This window comes from Bos grunniens, chromosome 16 (assembly GCF_055505025.1).
Source record: "Bos grunniens cultivar Pamir isolate PY7600 chromosome 16, Bosgru_T2T1.0, whole genome shotgun sequence".
Lineage (NCBI taxonomy): Eukaryota > Metazoa > Chordata > Mammalia > Artiodactyla > Bovidae > Bos > Bos grunniens.
In genome coordinates, this window is record NC_141180.1 from 56,841,844 (window position 1) to 56,861,508 (window position 19,665).

Sequence of the window (19,665 nt, forward strand, 5' to 3'; positions counted from 1 at the left end):
CCAAAGAAAAAGTACAATTGAGAATCACATTTATTCAATATATTCAATGATATTCAAGAAACCACAAAATTATAGGTGAGTTCATTCATTCACATGTTACATCAGTGAGAATTCTTGTTCAGTTTTACCAGAATAGTTCAAAAATTACTTGCATCTAAAAAAAAACAAAACAACAAAACAGGTTCATGATTCCTTCCTCCTATTGTTATTCTCAAAATTCCTTTTGTTTTCAAATCCCATTCTCTTCTTTATCATACTTGGAATTTGTACTGTTTGTCCCTGTCAGTTACAATTACTTTTACATGGCTTAAAAGAGGCATAATCAAAAAAGAAACAAAGTCTGCAGAATAATTTCCATTTCAAATACAACGCAGTTCCATAATGGTGGGGACAAAACCACATGAGCAAAACTCAACAGGACTCAATGGCATTGTAAAACCCAATAAGATGGATTTGTGTGTTAACGTGTTAAGGCACTCTGGAAATCTTTTGTTTCCCATTTTTCCTAAAATACACAACAATACATAATAAAATATAAACATTCAGAAGAAAACTGTAGCTTTTCAGTTGATTCTTTCAACTTTCTTTATTCATCAGTATTAACATCAGAGACTGAAGAAGTGTAATAGCTACCATCACATTCCAAATAATTTTATGGACAATTGTATTTATTTTAAAAGTCTTCATTACCTAAAATCTATATGCGTTCTTATTCCCAAATCACCTTTAATACTTTCCTTGTATTAACTCAGAACATTTGTAACTCCAAAAAGAGGTTCATTTCCAGGATGAAATTACCGGCTGGGTAATAAGGATTTGCCCAGATAGTGGTGCTGCTGCGGTCATAAAAGTGCTGATCAATCCCTCTCAGATGCTGAAATCTGAATAAATTGTAAGAATCTCTGATTATTTTTTTTCTCTTACCAGTCATAAATAATTCAAACATGTACAAACCAGTGACTTATTAAGGTTAAAATGCAGGAAATATAAAGTATGTCCTGCACCAAATGACCCTGGCAAAGGCCAGAGCCAAGGATCTTTCTCACATAACAAGTTGGAGGCGGGTGGGAAGAATTGTTTTGATAGCAATTGGTCAAAATGCTGAAAAAATGCCTATACCCCACAAGTCAATAATTCCACTTTAGAAATCTAACTTATAGAAAAATAATCTTACAATGCTCTGCATACAACAGTGTGTATGTACTCAGTCACTCAGTCCTATCCAAGTCTTTGCTACCCCAGGGACTGTAGCCCACCAGGCTCCTCGGTCCATGTGATTCTCCAGACAAGAATACGGGAGTGGGCTGCCATTCCCTTCTCCAGGGGATCTTCCCGACCCAGGGATTGAACCCGCATCTCTGTGTCTTCTGCATTGGCAGGTGGATTCTTTACCACTGAGCTACCTGGGAAGCCACAATTGTGTCTACTAGACTTTCACTGGTAACAAAGTTGGATTATAGCCTGAGTGTCAAATAATATAAAGTGGTCTTTACAAAGTGTCATGTAACATTAGGAAGCCATCAAAAATGACCTTTGAACAGGTTGGAGGACTATAAATATGATACATAGTTTACAATTCCTAGATACATATTTATAAGCTCATAATTCATAGATATACATGTATATGTGTGACATGTGGTATGTGGACAGGAAATGCTGCCTGCCCTTTCAGTAAACAAAAAATGTTGCCCACCAACCCAGTTTTACAAGAATCATGCCATCAGTCCTTGCAGCTGCCCAAGGAAGGTGTGCCCTGAGGGCAATTCAGGATGGCGAAAAAGAGCATTCTGTGCTTTAGATACTGGCCCTAGATAGGTAAGATGCATATCTAAGGAATCATTTCAATGAGCTCAGATTCCTGCATCTTCTCAAACATAGAAAAGTCTAAAATCATTAACTTGAGATTTCTATTCTTTGTGATTAGCAGTAATCCTTGGATTACTGACTCCTCCATGTGTCTGACTCCTCCCTTACCTCTTTGGAGCAGTTCCTCGGAGCTATCTGAGAGGCTGTCTCCCAGGTTATAGTCCTCAGTAAGATCCTCCAATAAGACTTCACTCACAACTTTTAGGCTGTGCATTTTTCTTTAGTCAACAGATACATATTTGTATATATAAATTATATACAAAAAATACATGCATTATATATGATATATATGATTCTATCATACAGATCATGATATATCATATAGATCATGGCTACCTTAAACAAACGACAAAAAAAAATTTATAAACAGTAACAATGGGCGATTTTTTCTTCTACATTTCTGATGTCTTCAACATTTGCTGTGATGATCATGAATTGCATTTATAATGGAACAGATAAACTTCTATATAATAGTATTTTAAAAGGACCAAAAAAACCAACTCAAATAACCCTTGTGCAAGTAGTAACAGCTACTTTTTTTAATGACTTTAATCAACCTGTTGGAAAAAGGAGACCCTCCAGAATCAGAAACCATAGTAGGCTCACCATCAAAGTAAAGGAGCAAGGTTATTGTTTTTAAAGCCCAACAGAAATGCCCACCAGAGAGGAAGCCCTTGGTGCCCTTGAGGGGTAGGCAGTAGGGATGACTAGATACCGTGTTCCCCAGGTGGGACTCTGAGGGGCTGACACTTAACCCTCTTCAAGTGGAAGCATGTTCAGAGCAAAGAAGCAGGAGACAGCCATCAGGAAGCACTCGGGGTCTGTGCAGGGGAGCGGTGATGAAAAAGCTAGAAGGGAACTTAGGACCAAAGGTCAAACAGCACCTGTGGCATGCTTGCAACCTGGGCTCTCCATATGCCTCTCTGCACCTGTGACCTCCACCCCACTTAAGTCACATGCTGTCACACCTGCCTGACCTTTCCTCTCTTGCCCACTTCCAGTCCATCCCACACACAGCTCTTAGAAAGACCTTCCAAAAGCACCGTTTTTTAACATAATTATTTATTTGGCTGTCAGGCCTTAGTTGCGGCTGCTGCTGCTAAGTCACTTCAGTCGTGTCTGACTGTGTGCAACCCCATAGACGGCAGCCCACCAGGCTCCCCCGTCCCTGGGATTCTTTAGGCAAGAACATTGGAGTGGGTTGCCATTTCCTTCTTCAATGCATGAAAGTGAAAAGTGAAAGTGAAGTCGCTCAGTCGTGTCCGACTCTTAGTGACTCCATGGACTGCAGCCTACCAGGTTCCTGCGTCCATGGGATTTTCCAGGCAAGAGTACTGGAGTGGGGTGCCATTGCCTTCCCCGTTAGTTGCGGCAGGCAGGATATTTCATAGGAGCTCTCGGATTCTGTAGTTGTAGCACGTGGGCTCAGTTCAGCTCTGCAGCTTGTGGGATCTTAGTTCCCTGTCCATGGATAGAACTTCCCCTGCATTGCAGAGCAGATGTTTAACCACTGGACCACCAGGGAATTCCCTTAAGAAGCTTTAACAGGCTTCATGTGTCCTCTTAGTTGACCTGAATCTTTGTTCATTGCCCTTTGAAATGCTGATTATCACATCTACCTCATGGAGACCCTACAAGGACTGGAAAAGGTAACATGTTATCTTAGGCTCTCTAACACAAGGTCTCCTGGGAGTGGAGACAACTGGAAACAGCTGGATGTGAGCAAAACATGGGTGTTCCTTGCTTCAAACCACTGCAACATAAAAGGATCTGATTCTGAGGGGGTTTGAGACTGAGCAACACAGTGGAGTATCCGCCAGAGGGCAGATAGAATGGAAACCACCATTACAGAAAGCTATCCAAACTCACCACTTGGATCACAGCCTTGTCTAACTCATGAAACTGTGAGCCATGCCACGTAGAGTTCTGACAAAATGTGGTCCACGGGAGAAGGAAATGGCAAACCACCTCAGTATTCTTGCCTTGAGAACCCCATGAACAGTATGAAAAGGCAAAAAGATAGGACACTGAAAGATGAACTTCCCTGGTCGGTAGGTGCCCAATATGCTACTGGAGATGAGTAGAGAAATAAATCCATAAAGAATGAAGAAGCTGAGCCAAAGCAGAAACAACGCCCAGTTGTGGAACTGTGGATGTGACTGGTGATGGAAGTAAAGCCTGATGCTGTAAAGAACAATATCGCATAGGAACCTGGAATGTTAGGTCCATGAATCAAGGTAAATTGGAAGTGGTCAAACAGGAGATGGCAAGAGTGAACATTGACATTTTAGGAATCAGTGAACTCAAATGGACTGGAATGGGTGAATTTAATTCAGATGACCATTATATCTACTACTGTGGGCAAGAATCCCTTAGAAGAAATAGAGTAGCCCTCACGGTCAACAAAAGAGTCTGAAATGCAGTACTTGGATGCAGTCTCAAAAACGAAAAAAGGATCTCTGTTTGTTTCCAAGGCAAACCATTCAATAGTAATCCAAATCTATACCCCAAGCACCAATGCTGAAAAAGCTGAAGTTGAATGATTATGTGAAGACCTACAAGACCTTCTAGAACTAACACCCAAAAAGATGACCTTTATATCACAGGGGACTGGGAAGAAAAAGTAGGAAGTCAAGAAACACCTGGTGTAAGCGTCAAATTTGGCCTTGGAACACAGAATGAAGCAGGGCAAAGGCTAATAGAGTTTTGCCAAGAGAACACACTGGTCATGGCAAACACCCTCTTCCAACAACACAAGAGAAGACTCTACACATGGACATCACATCACCAGATGGTCAATACCAAAATCAGGTTGATTATATTCTTTGCAGCCAAAGATGGAGAAGCTCTATACAGTCAGCAAAAATAAAACCAGGAGCTGACTGTGTCTCAGATCATGAATTCCTTATTGCCAAATTCAGACTTAAATTGAAGAAAGTAGGGAAAACCACTAGACCATTCAGGTAGGACCTAAATCAAATCCTTTAAGATTATACAGTGAAAGTGACAAATAGATTCATGGGATTAGATCTGATGGATAGAATGTCTGAAGAACTATGGACAGAGGTTCGTAACATTATATAGGAAGCAGTGATCAAAACCATCCCCAAGAAGAAATGCAAAAAAGGCAAAATGGTTGTCTGAGGAGGCCTTACAAATAGCTGAGAAAAGAAGAGACGTGAAACTCAAAGGAGAAAAGGAAAGATATACCCATTTGAATGCAGAGTTCCAAAGAAAATCAAGAAGAGATAAGAAAGCCTTCTTCAGTGATCAGTGCGGAAAAAAAATGGAGGAGAACAATAGAATGGGCAAGACTAGAGATCGCTTCAAGAAAATTAGAGATACCAAGGGAACATTTCATGCAAAGATGTGCACAATAAAGGACAGAAACAGTATGGACCTAACAGAAGCAGAAGATACTAAGAAATATGCTGTGTTTACTTCTCAGTAAGTTGCTCAGTCATGTCCAAAACTCTTTGCAACCCCATGCACTGTAGCCTGACACGTTCCTCTATCCATGGGATTCTCCAGGCAAGAATACTAGAGTGGGTTGCCATTTCCTCCTCCAGGGGCTCTTCCCAACCCAGGGATCAAACCCAGGTCTTCCACACTGTAGGCAGACTCTTTACTGTCTGAGCCACTAGGGAAGTCACATATTAAGAAGAGGTAGCAAGAATACACAGAACAAAACAGATTTTAATGACCCAGATAACCATGATGGTGTGATCACTCATCTAGAGCCAGACATCCTGGAATGTGAAGTCAACTGGGCCTTAGGAAGCATCACTACGAACAAAGCCAGTGAAGGTGATAGAATTCTAGCTGAGCTATTACAAATCGTAAAAGATGATGCTATGAAAGTGCTGCACTCAATATGCCAGCAAATTTGGAAAACTCAGCAGTGGCCACAGGACTGGAAAAGGTCAGTTTTCGTTTCAATCCCTAAGTAAGGTAATGCTAAAGAATGTTCAAACTACCGCACAATTGCACTCACCTGACACACTAGCAAATACTCAAAATTCTCCAAGCTAGGCTTCAACAATGCGTGAACTGAGAACTTCCACATGTTCAAGCTGAATTTAGAAAGGGCAGAGGAACCAGAGATCAAATTGCAAACATCTATTGGATCATAGAACAAACAAGAGAATTCCAAAAAACATCTACTTCTGCTTTATTGACTATGACAAAGCCTTTGACTGTGGGGATCACAACAAACTGTGGAAAATTCTTCAAGAGATAGGAATACCAGACCATCTTATCTGCCTCCTGAGAAATTTGTATGCAGGTCAAGAAGCAACAGTTAGAACCAGATATGGAACAACGGACTGGTTCCAAATTGGGAAAGGAGTATGTAAAGGCTGTGTATTTTCACCTTGCTTATTTAAATTATATGCAGAGTACATCATGCCAAATGCTGAACTGGATGAAGCCCAAGCTGGAATCAAGACTGCAGGGAGAAATATCAATAACCTCAGATATGCAGTTGACACCACCCTTAGGGCAGAAAGCAAAGAGGAACTAAAAAGCAGCCTCTTGATAAAAGTGAAAGAGGAGAGTGAAAAAGCTGGCTTAAAACTCAACATTCAAAAGATCATGGCATCTGATCCCATCACTTCATGGCAAATAGATAGGGAAACAATGAAAATAGTGACAGACTTATTTTCTTGGGCTCCAAAATCACTGCAGATGGTGACTGCAGTCATGAAATTAAAAGATGCCTGCTCCTTGGAAGAAAAGCTATGATAAACCTAGACAGCATATTAAAAAGCAGAGACATTACTTTGCCAACAAAGGTCCGTCTAGTCAAAGCTATGGTTTTTCCAGTAGTCATGTATGGATGTGAGAGGTGGACTGTAAAGAAAGCTGAGTGCCGAAGAATTGATGCTTTTGAACTGTGGTGTTGGAGAAGACTCTTGAGAGTCCCTTGGACTGCAAGGAGACCCAACCAGTCCATCCTAAAGGAAATCAGTCCTGGGTGTTCATTGGCAGGACTGATGCTGAAGCTGAAACTCCAGTACTTTGGCCACCTGATGTGAAGAGCTGACTCATTTGAAAAGACACTGATGCTGGGAAAGATTGAGGGCAGGAGGAGAAGGGGAAGACAGAGGATGAGATGGTTGGATGGCATCTCCGACTCAATGGACATGGGTTGGGTGAACTTCGGGAGTTGGTGATGGACGTGGAGGCCTGGGGTGCTACAGTCCATGGGGTCACAAAGAGTCGGACAAGACTGAGCGACTGAACTGAACCGAACTGATATCATAACTAAGAGTTTGATGCTGCAACAAAGATCGAAGATGTCTCATGCCACAACTAAGACCCAGCACAATCAAATACAATTTTTTCATTAAAAAAAAAAGACTTTAAAATGTTATAAGAGGTTTTATGATCTCAGAGGTTTTAAATGTGGGGAAAACAGGCATTGTAGAACTGAAGAAATATGTAACATGTATGTATAATATCATATGAAAGATGCAATATGGTTATGTACATGCCTGACCATCATCAGTAGAAGTTTCTTTTTTGTCCAGCCTCTAGCATCTTTACATTCACTATGGCATCTGACACTGGGCCTTACATGGAGGACTTGTTGCAGTGATGACAAGAAAGATCATAGCTCTTATTTATGGATCACTTTTCAGGCAATGCTGCAACTTCATACGAATTACTCTCAAAATAACCTTTATTGGTTGTTTGTGCGACTATTATTCCCACTTTGCAGATAAGGGCACTGAGGCTAAGAGGCATTAAACAACTCAGCCAAGGTGGGAAAGGGGGCTGCTAGGGTTACACATCCAAATCTACTTAAGGCTCAGTCCAGATGGTCTTGCCATGGGTCCTGAAGGATGGGCAGGCCAGAAGGTGAGAAAGCCAGGCCAGGATAAGAAAGAAAGCTACTCAAGAGTTTTGGAGATGAAGTGACTTTAAAATCTGGGTTCTGGATATTGTGAGGAGAGTTACTTATAAACTTCAATTTGAAGTCTTCTGACTGACTTCCCCATTCCTATAATTTAGGGGGTAGGCATTTTGCTCTAGGAGTCTGAATTTTATTTGACCTGATGAACTCAAGGTTAGAACACCATTTTATTCCATGAGATTCAGAATCCAGGCACCCTGCCCTGTTGCACTGACTTTTTTCAAACTTTATATCATATTTTTAAACTACATTTGATAAAAACCATTTGATTAAACACATTTTCCCCAAGTTGACTTTGAATAGTCCATGTATTTCCCCTTCACTTTTCTATCAGAGACAGAAAAAACAAATATAAAATTCTGGAGAATCGTTCACTTACTTATTCCTTCATGATATTCCCCAAAAAACCAGGACCCAAACCTGTCTTTCTGCCGGGGCTCCTGCATCCACATTGTATAACTGGCTGGGGAAGTGGGAGGGAGGAGGAACACTGATTGCTGAAGGGAATAAAAATAAAGGTCAGGGGCCCCCCTGGTGGTCCAGTGGTTAAGACTCCACACTCCCAGTACAGGGGGTGGGGGTTCAATCCCTGGTCAGGGAACTAGATCCCACATGCCGCAATGAAAGATCCTGCAGGCTGCAACAGAGATCAAAGAAGATCCTGCTTGCTGCAACTAAGATCTGGCACAGCCAGATAAATAAATAAATATTTTTAAAAAGAAAAGTTGTTCAAAACAAATAAATAAAGGGCATTTTCCAGCTCCAAATACAAGAACAGAAACTGCTCATTCTCCCAGGAGTTACAGCAGCAGAACAGAAAAACATCTCCATACAAGAAAATGTGGCCCTGGCTTCAAGGCACTGCACTCCTGAAGCAAAGACTGCCCTTTACCTGGTGGTTCTGTCACTGCACCATCTGGTACACGGGGTCACCAACTTTCAGGCTTCCAATTTTTTCCACCGAGTAATAGATTCCAAACAGTGGGGACGACTTGTAAATTGACTTCTCAGAAGGATCACACAGGCGGTAACTGAAAGAAGCAAAAATTCACCCTCAGGCACAAGAAGGGACTAATCTAGGCGCTCTCAACGGAATTCAGCTTCCATGCTCAGCTTCTCTATAAATAACGAGCAAACCTTTTCTAAAATGTGGACAGAGAAATCTGGGTAAGTCAAACGGCAAATAAATCTGGTTTTTCTAGAATATCCTGAGAGTCTAAACAATTTTTCTACGGCTTCAGTTTGAAGTCCCAATGAAAAACTTGTATGTGTCACTTAAAATACTTTGCATGCATACCTTCAGCTTCACACACATGGGAAATCAGCGCTCATACAATCTCACAGAGGACCTGCCCTGAACTCCAGGCTTTCTGCCCCTCCACGGTTATAAGTCCAAGCCTGGGATCTTTGAAAAAACTGAAGACAGAGGCAGGTGGAATGGGCTGTCACTGAGGTTAATTTTTTTAAAGGCTTGTCTAAAGAAAAAATAATCAGTTCACTGGGTCTTAAAAATAAAAAACAAAATAGAATTGCCAATCTGAAGGCTTTAAGAAGTAATCTCCTCTGGAACTTAAATCCATTAGAAACACACAAAAAACAGAGGAAAGGGAAACAGAATAGAATACAACTTCCAGAAAAAGTTAATTTAAGTTTAAAAATACATTCTATATTGAGAACAAAAGTCGGCCAAAACTCTGTAAGTAACAAAACAACCTAACACAAAAGAAGCTCTTGAATAAACAAACTCAGATAACTCATTTCATTCCCCTTTTCAACTATTTCATTATACAACTCAATTATTCTCATCCTCCTGCTACTGATTCTAAAAAATAAATGAGAGTTGCAAACAAGGTCTTAATTTGGAAATAGATGTGTAAAGGTTATTAAAAACTGAAGTCAGAGAGATGAAAATTTCAAAATGTGGAATCATGCAATTGAAAATTTGTCCAAAACTCTATAAGAGTCATGTAGAAAAAAAAAAAAAAGAGGCAACAAATACTCACTGACATTAATAACAGACACAAAGAACCAGAAGGCACGAAGGTGCCCAGACAGAGCACCTGTAGCCACAAGTACTTTGAGGCTGGGGATAATATAAAAATACACCAGACACATAGACGTTCTACCTCTTCAGGGTTTCGAGTGGCTCCTTCCTGTCAATCACTCCAGTATCTGGGTCCACCGTGGTCATAATGCACCTGTCACACAATAATGAAGGGTCAGGGCACAGTTAAGAACCAGCGACCCTGCCAGGCACCAGAGGTCCAGGCTCACAAGAATCCTTACCTGGGGCAAGCCAAAATCTTTTTCATTTCTACATTGCCAATGAGAAGTTCATCCCAAGTGTCCTAGGAGAAAAGGAGATGGTATCTTTTAAATTAAGGCTCCATCCAGCCTTATTCCAGTTTATTCTTCGGCTGGTCCTATGTAGCTGAAGAACAGAGTACAAGAGGATGCCGCAAAGTACCCCAGAAAGGACTCAAAGGAAGGAGGGTGTGGGATGCAGAGTTGTTTTTTTTTTTTTGGCTGCATCATGCAGCACCTAAAATCTTAGTTCCCCAACCAGGGATCAAGCCCTCGCCCCCTGTCCTAGAAGCATGGGTTGTTAAGCACTGGATGGACAAGGAAGTTTCAGGACGCAGTTCTTGATGGGGCCTCAGAAGCCTTCCTCTGTCAGCACAACAAAATACATCTCCAGGGGCTAGTTTGCCATGAGAACCCTCAAGCAACTCCAGGTAAAGTTAATGATGTATAATGAGAAGTGGAAAGCTTACATGACTGCCCACTCTTTCCTTTTGCTAAGCTGCAATGGAAGCCAAGTTACAATCTGATGCTTCTTTGATGAGTGGGACATGGCCCAAGAGAAGTTGGTTCTAAGATGCACCCATTCAGCACTGCCGTTGGTCCTGACCAGCCTCAGCCAACCTCCCTGCCTTGTTTTCCCAATCTTAAACCGTGGTAGATCCGGCCGATGTCTGCCTTGGGATTTTCTTCAAACCTCATGACTGGGGGAGGAATTAATATGGTCCCAATTTTACACAAAGATACAGAGGCAGAGAAAGTTTACAAAATATTTTCAGGGTCACAGCAGCTAGGTTTGAAAACTTTTCTGATTCTGAAGGAGGGCTTTTAACCACCCAGCTTTTAACTATCCCCATGTCTATACCACCTGGTATAGGTCTGTCTAGTCAAAACTGTGGTTTTTCCAGTGGACGTGTGTGGATGTGAGAGTTGAACTATAAAGAAAGCTGAGCGCCAAAAAATTGATGCTTTTGAACTGTGGTGTTGGAGAAGACTCTTGAGAGTCCCTTGGACTGCAAGGAGATCCAACCAGTCCATCCTAAAGGAAATCAGTCCTGAATATTCATTGGAAGGACTGATGCTGAAGGTGAAACTCCAATACTTTGGCCACTCGATGCAAAGAACTGACTAATTGGAAAAGACCCTGATGCTGGGAAAGATTGAAGGCCAGAGGAGAAGGGGATGACAGAGGATGAGATGGTTGGGTGGCATCACCGGCTCAGTGGACATGAGTTTGAGTAAACTCTGGGAGTTGGTGATGGACAGGGAAGCCTGGGGTGCTGCAGTCCATGGGGTCGCAAAGAGTTTAACACAACTGAGTGACCTAACTGAACTGAAGATTCACACTGAGTGGAATGATTATGACAGGAGTCAGCTTGTGTTTCTTTTTTTCTTTTGCATGTATAATTTTTTTGGCGGTTCATATTTGGGAGTTGGTGATGGACAGGGAGGCCTGGCATGCTGCAGTCCATGGGATCACAAAGAGTTGGACACAACTGACTGACTGAACTGAACTGATACCACCTGGAGTAGAAAATGGTTAGCCACTCCAGTATTCCTGCATGGAGAATTTTCCATGGACAGAGAAGCCTGGTGGACTACAGATCACAGGATTGCAGAATCAGACACAACTGGGCATGCACATACATCTATATACCTACCTATCTGTACACACTTACACAAGTATACATACATACATATAAACACATAAATATGGAGGTTGTATTAATTACAGTATATATACATATACGAAAGTGAAAGTCACTCAGTCGTGTCTGACTCTTTGCAAGCCCATGGACTATACACAGTCCATGGAATTCTCCAGGCCAGAATACTAGATATGTAGCTTTTCCCTTCTCCAGGGGATCTTCCCAACCGAGGGATCGAACCCAGGTTTCCCGAATTGCAGGAGGATTCTTTACCAGCTGAGCCACAAGGTAAGCCCATAAACAAACATATATATACACATACATATATGCATTCACACACACACACACACACACACATATATATATATGAGCAGAATATGTTACAGGCCTTTCTTGCTAACAGGAAAGCCATCTGTAAAGCCTGAATTTCACAAGCCAATCCTTTGTCAAAGCCCCAAGGGAGACATGGGGGGCATCAGGGGACAGGGCCTCACTCTAGGCTCCCTACACCAAGAGTGTCTATAACTAGATGTGTTAGGGGAAGCACACTGACTGAAGTCGCCCACCCTGGCCAGGCACCATAGTAATCATTTGCATGAGTTGTTTTATGACAGGAGGTCCTGGTAAGGAACACAAAACTAATAAGCCACTACCAACCGGAAGAGTTCAAGAAAGGTCAAAAGGAGACACCGCATGTCCGAGCATCTCCCAGAATCCTCCTCTCTGGCATCCATCTTGGCTGAACAAGGCGTGCACCACCAGGAAGGACTCTGAGTCAGAATGATTGGCTAAAGACAACCCGGAAACTAATCCCGTCACCATAAAACCCAGACTGTGAGCCATGTGCAATGTGCCTTAAAAATTTGTTTCCTGATCTCATACCAAGTGAGCTTTTGGAGATCATGGGTCTGAGGATTTGGTGAGAAATCCAGCCTCCAAGTGAGGCAGTGGGGCATCCAGTCCTCTCAGCTGGTGGCTCACTGCCCTGGAGACAGGAGAGGAGACCAGTCTGCCCCTGCAGGAGGCAGGGCAGAGGGGGGAAGGGGGCCTCGCAGGTAACGTCCCCCCTCCCCTGCTGATGGCCAGGCTGTGATCACACTAGGGACCTCTTTCAGGGAACACTAGACCACCCCTTCCCCACCCCGGGCCTACTGGGGAGACTTAGCAAATGCACAAAGAAGTCCAGTGCCCACTGGGTCTTCCCAACTGGGAAATCTCTGCGGGGTATGACTGAGGTGAGGGGGCTTCTGTGGATGCCTGGGGTTCCCAACTGTCATTTATGAAACTCTGTGATGTAAGAAATGAAGTGTTTCCTGCCATATCAAAGAACAAGGATGTCACAGCCACAGCCCTCCAAATGTGAATTCCTGAGCCCAGAGGCGCCCAGGAGAAACAATACCTGCCATCAGGCAGTCATCAGCCACTCCCTCGCTCAGCATTCAGCAGCTGGGAAGAGCAGGAGGTGGGGCAAGGGGGAGGGGATTGGGATGGGAGACTGGGAGGTGAGAAACGCAGGATGCTGGCCCCGGAGAGCCGAGATGCATTTGAAAGGAATGATTTCAGTGAACCCAGAATCTTGTATCTTCCCATATGCAGAAAAAAGGATAAATTCCTTAACTTGAGGTATCTGTGTGTGTGTGTGTGTGTGTGTGTGTGTGTGTATGTGTTAGTCGTTCAGTCTTGTCTGACTCTTTGCAACCCCATGGACTGTAGCCCACCAGGCTTCTCTGTCCATGGGATTCTCCAGGCAAGAATACTGGAGTGGGTTGCCATTTCCTCCTGCAGGGGATCTTCCCAACCCAGGGATCGAATTGTCCCTTATGTCCCCTGCACCGGCAGGTGGGTTCCTTACTGTTATGGCCACCTGAGATACCTGGTCTCCCTTAATTAACAATAATTTTTCCATGTTCAGACTACCTGACATTTATCGAAAACTTCTATACAACCTGAACACACACCTCCCACCCTCCCCCACCCCCACCCCTGTCTCCTAGGGGCAGTTCCCTCAGGGTCACTTGAAATGCTGTCTCTGGGGTCTGAAGTCCTAAAAATTCCCACCGAATAAAACATAACTCTCTGCTCCTAGGTTGTGACTATTTTTTAAGTCAACAGTGGAAATAAACTCTGAGTTTCAAACAACTAATTGAGGGACGAAAAGGCAAGGCCACATCATATAAAATCCTTTGTTGCTGTTGTTCAGTCGCTAAGTCAAGTCATGTAAAATGGAATCTCTAGAGTCTAGCCAGGACTTTTGACGAGCAATGTTCAAATGCAACACTGCAAGACGGTCATAGAGCCTGGCTCGCCTCCTGAAGAACCGTGACCTCCCAGAGGGTGTGACCAATAACACAACTCCTGTATCTGGAAGTGACGGGTCTCTGGCGCCCGGGCCTGGAAGGAGCTAACAAGAGCAGACGCACTTCGCCACACGAGGGCGCTGCGGGCAGAGGCATGCAAGCCCATCGGGCAGCCAGTGCAGAACCCTGCCAGCTCTCCTCAGCTTCCCAAGTACCTCTCCGTTCCATTTCTTTTTACAAGTGCTGATGAATTTCATATAGCAAAGCCACATAGCTGTGTAAAGCCGACCTCATGATTATCATATAAAGCGAGAAGCCTGAAATTTTCAGTTAGATTTCCTAGTTTACAAGACATTTAATCTGCTCTTAACGGGCTTCCCAGGTGACTCAGTGGTAAAGAGACACAGGTTCAGGCCCTGGATGCGGAAGATCCCCTGGAGAAAGAAATGGCAACCCACTCCAGTATTCTTGCCTGGAGAAATCCCATGGACAGAGGAGCCCGGCGGGCTACAGTCCATGGGGTCACAAAGAACTGGACACGACTGAGTGACTGCTGCTGCTGCTGTTAAGTCGCTTCAGTCATGTCCGACTCTTTGCAACCCCATAGACGGCAGCCCACCAGGCTCCCCCGTCCCTGAGATTCTCCAGGCAAGAACACTGGAGTGGGTTGCCATTTCCTTCTCCAATGCATGAAAGTGAAAAGTGAAAGTGAAGACGCTCAGTCGTGTCCGACTCTTAGCGACCCCATGGCTGCAGCCTTCCAGGCTCCTCCATCCGTGGGATTTTCCAGGCAAGAGTACTGGAGTGGGGTGCCATCGCCTTCTCCGACTGAGTGACTACACAGAGCAGAAGAGGAGCTGAAGCTCTCTAGACTCTAGCTTCACATACTTCTGCCCCTCTTTCTCAGCCCCTCAAAGTCTCTGTGGCAAATAGTTCAAGTTACTGAGATGCAATCAAAAAATAAAGGTATAGGGAGATCCTCTTAAGTAAAGGCAGTAACACCATCGACAACTTCTTGAGGAACATGAATGTCTGACTGCTCCTCCATCCAGAACTTGTGTCTCCCTTGTGCTCATCATGTTGGCTTTTCTAAATCAGGACTAATTTCCCTGAGGTCCTTCGAGGTCCCCTAGCAAAGTGGGGATGTCATAAAAGTTCCCTGGAGGAGAACAGAGACCCCTATTTGAAAGGCATGCCATAAAGTGATGAGGGGAGCCCCTGTAGTCAACCAAATGCATACAACACCAAGAGTGAACCCTAAGGCCAGCTATGGACTTTGGGTGATTATGATGTCAGTATAGATTCATCCTTGGCTAAAAAATGCCAAGTGAGTGATGCTGATAGCAGGGGAGGCTACATCTGGGGGGCTAGAAATAGATGGGAAATGGTCACTGAGATAAGAAGCACTGGTCAATTTTATTATTTTATTTAAATATTTATTTGTATATTTATTTATTTGGCTGTGTAGGGTCCCAGCTGCAGCACTCAAGATCTTCTTTGTATCATGGGAGATCTTTCGTTGCGGCTCACAGACGCTCTAGTTGTGGCACACGGGATCAGTTGTTCCAGGGCATGTAAGGATCTTAGTTCCCCAACCAGGGATCCAACCCGTGTCCCCTGCATTGCAAGGCGGATTCCTAACCACTGGACCACCAGGGAAGTCCCAGTTTTATTATTTTTTAAACTTCATTGCTCCACATTCCCAGAATTCAAGCATACCACACCAGCCCAAAGGAAACTGCTTTTTAACAAATCTGCTTAATATTCTGAATTACACAGAAAAAGTACAAAGTGCCTTGGGTCCCAAAGAGTAAATGTTGCGCAATGCATCCTCCTATTGCTGTATGATTTTGCAATAAATAATGGCCTGAATTTTTGCACTATGCTTAGGTTTGCTGTATGTTTATTATTAGTTGGTCTATGAAATATTTAAGTGCATTATCATTTTACATTAATATTTAACAGAGTCCCGCTAACTGGAAGGGTTATAGATGGTGCCAGGTAGACAGGTGAGTGCATCAGGCCCTTAACTCTTGGGCTTTTTAATTTAAAGGAGAATAAATCAACCCCATTAGCATCATTTTATAGTAAAGATTTTCTTAATATGCATTTCCAAAGGACTCTTCTATTCAAATAAGAATACTCTTCCTTATGTACTATTTCTGTAAGCCTATCACAATGCAGGAAAAAAACAACAAATGGACTTTAGAGTACAAGGTCACTTAACATTTTTTAAACTGAAAAAAGCAAGGCTCCACCCACTCAAATTGCCTAAGCAAATATAATTTGGCTTACATCAGCTTGGTTCAGTTTGACAAGTTAGAGGTGAGCCAAAAATTCTTAGTTGGCAAGTTACAGGAAAGCAAAGATTCTTGAGCCAGGAATGGGAGTATCTTTTCTTCTTCTTCCTCTGGTTCAAGATCTTATACTAAAACTAATATCTTTAGTGGAGACAAATCAAGAAAAATTGTATTCCCTAAAAGAAAGTGTCTCAGCAAAGAATGGGCCAGTTTTACAGGAGTCCTGTGCAAGAATTTTTGCTTCATGGACTAATTTCTGATCCGTCTTCAGCATTATCAATACTGAGTCTCATTTCATTCTGTATTTAACAAGTATCTAATGACTCTGAACTTCTGCACCCTCTATTCATCAGCACAGAAAAACAGAACAGGGGAGAAATAGGCGGGTTTACTGGGAATGTCTCTGGAAAGGCTTGAGCCTCAAGCTCTGGACCCTTTTGAGACCCTGCACTTAATCTTGGTTTTGTTATTTTCTTTTCATAAAGAGCCCCCTCAAATTGTATCCATTCAGGTGACACCAAATCTGGGTTATTCCTGGGGGAGAAACCAAGTCTCTTCCATCAGGCGGCTGATGCCCAGAGCATGTCAGCACTCCTGTTTCTCCCACCCCCTCTGTCACCCTTGCCCCCCCCCCTCCTAAATCAGCACTTTCCTGGGCACTGTTTGCACAAGAGTCACCCGGGATGGTGCTGCCCACACAGTCACGGGCCTGATCGTAATTCTGACCCAGGTTTCAGGTAAGGCGGGCTGATCGCCCTCTGGGGACGAAGCATGGCACGGATGTTTCTGCCTCAGTTTCCCTAACTTTCCAAGCACTTTCTAGAGAGCTGCCCAGGGTAAAATCGTGCAGCTCGCAGTATCATGCAGTTTGGTCATATTTGTTGGGTCTGTGAAAATAATAATTACTTCCTCATTCAAAATCATTACCAACTCTTCCTTATCCACAATATAAAATCTAAACTCCTGGGACTTCTCTGGTAGTCTAGTGGTTATGAGTCCACCTTGTGATGCAGAGGACACGGGTTCAATCTCTGGTTCTGGGAACTAAGATCCACATGCTATGGGGCAACTAAGCCTGTGTGCTACAACTAGAGAAAGCCCTTGGCCGCAATGAAGATCTAGTGCTGCCCAAAAAAAAGATTTTTTACTTTATAAAAAATAAAATTCAACCTCCTCAGCATGGTGGCCTCTAACAAGCTCCAGGTCCAGCCACCTCATACCACTTCTCCTCTACCTGCAGCGTCCCTGTGATTCTGAAATGACCCCAGGCACCCTTGATGTAACAGCCTGTGCTGCTTTTAGGCCTTCTAACTGGTGGCCTCCTTTACCCACCGTGACCCTTGCTCCCCGTCACCAGCACACACAACAACACACTTCACAGCACAGCTCCTGGGTAGCTTGATCTGACCCCTCTCTGCTCCCACTCCTCCCTTCTCCAGGCAGGTGTAGGCACTTCTAAGCATCCTTGGCCCCTGATAAGTACGTGCATTAAAGCTCTCCTCATGCTGGCCTGCCATTGCCTCCCAGCCATTCCTCCCCTATCAGGAAATTCTGAAGGGCAGGGTCTGTATCTTTTCATCGCTGTATCCAAGATTCTTATTATGGGCCACAGTGCCAGTCAATTTAAAAAAATCATTTTTAATTAAAAAATTTAATTAAAATCAATTAAAATTTTTTTAACAAATGTAGAGAGGGATTCAAGATATTAGATAACAAACAACAGGATAATATCAACAAGTAGACAACTTCTGTATACCCTAGTTATTGCTTTTATTATCAAATGAAGTATCTTCATGTACGAGGATTATACTAGCCTCCATGCAAAGGTTTATCCTAAAGAACAACATTTACCAGCAAATGGGGCACATTTTACTCACACAGAAGGATGCGGGGATCAACCAAGGGAGCAAAGAATTGAGAAGGTACTTAAGATCCTCTAAAAATTAGCTTCTTGGGATCTCTCGATTGGAATCAACATCTCCACTCCTCAGAAGCTGGAGCTGTAAGTCCTGGGTTCTAATCCAAAGCCACTACTTCCATGCCTAACAAGTTGTGTAACACCTGCAAGCTTCTGTTCCCTTATAAAAAGGAGAAAATAGTATAGACTTCACAGCACTGTCCTAAGGAACAAATAGAGTAATTTGCATGACGCCATCCATTGATTCTGTGTCTGGTACCCAGTAAACAATGAACGAATGGTTGCTGTTATTTCCAGTGCTTATAAAGTTAAGCTTTATAATACAATCCTGATGTTTAATAGGATTCCTAGTACTTGTTATTACAGAGCAACATACAACTATATATATTTCACATACAAGTCACAGGTACAAAGAGCTGATGTGGTTGTCCTTTTAGGGCTAAAAGGGGCTGAGTCTTTGTAGGGTGAAAATTTCTAGTTTCAACCACATAGCAGAGCATATGAGTCCTCTGGGAGATAATTCAGGCCACAGAGTGACATGTCTCCAGGTTGTGGTTTACAAGTAATCTCCTGTATCCTCCTGGCCTCCACTCTGGGGTCTGGAGCTTTCAGAAGTCTCAAATCTTTCAGCGCTCCTGGATGGTACAGGTACATTTTTTTTTTCCGTGTAGCTATCTCTGAGCTGTGGTTATCAATACACTCTAGCCTAGTTCCATTGCTGTTGTTTAGTTGCTCAATCTGACTCTTTGCAACCCCATGGACTGTAGCCTACCAGGCTTCTCTGTCCAAGTAATTTCCCAGGCAAGAGAGTTGTAATTTTTTTCTCCAGGGGATCTTCCCCACCCAGAGATGAAACCTGCCTCTCCTGAGTTGCAGGCGAATTCTTTATTGCTGACCCACCAGAAACGTCCCAGTCTAGACCCAGTCTTGCTAGTTTGGGAGTTCCAATTGCTGGCTTTGGGGCCTGAGCAGTAAAGGGTGAGCAGCGCCCCCCGGAGGCCAGCGAGGAGATAGCGGCAGCAATAAGTGAACCACTCCACGCAAGACGCAGGCGAATCTCTCAAACCACCAACCTGGCCATCCTCAGAGAGTCCGACTTGGCGCTGACCCGGGGGCACCTCTAGACATTATGCATAAAAGCAGAGAGCCGCTTACCTCCTCAAAAGCACTGCAGCCTGTCACCACGATATTTGGCCTGAAATTGTTTATTTTCACTTTCTTCTCCATCCTGGTATTCAGATCGGCCAGGGAGGCTTCCGACAGGATCATGACGGGGCTGCAGTCCGGGTAGGCCACCTGCGCCAAGGACACAGCACCGTCAGGCCTCGCTGCCCGTGGAACGGGCTCAGCCCAGCCGCCAAGCTAGGTGAAGCCCAGAAGCCGACCCACCAGAGTGCAGAAGGGGTGAGCTGTGTTC

At 43.6% G+C, this 19,665-nt stretch overlaps 1 protein-coding gene across 1 annotated transcript in view; it reads right to left on the bottom strand.

The window, feature by feature from the left end:
* Positions 1-12: 12 nt before the first annotated feature.
* Positions 13-19,665, bottom strand: part of LOC147356886 (mitochondrial amidoxime reducing component 2) — a 42,407-nt gene continuing 22,754 nt past the window's right edge. Inside the window, exons 4-8 of the mRNA XM_086342716.1 lie at positions 19,404-19,544; positions 10,070-10,131; positions 9,910-9,981; positions 8,676-8,814; positions 13-881 (exon numbers count right to left, since the gene is read on the bottom strand). Coding sequence (XP_086198842.1) covers positions 8,688-8,814; positions 9,910-9,981; positions 10,070-10,131; positions 19,404-19,544 — 402 coding nt within the window. The 3' untranslated portion in view covers positions 13-881; positions 8,676-8,687. The remainder of the gene's footprint in view (positions 882-8,675; positions 8,815-9,909; positions 9,982-10,069; positions 10,132-19,403; positions 19,545-19,665) is intronic.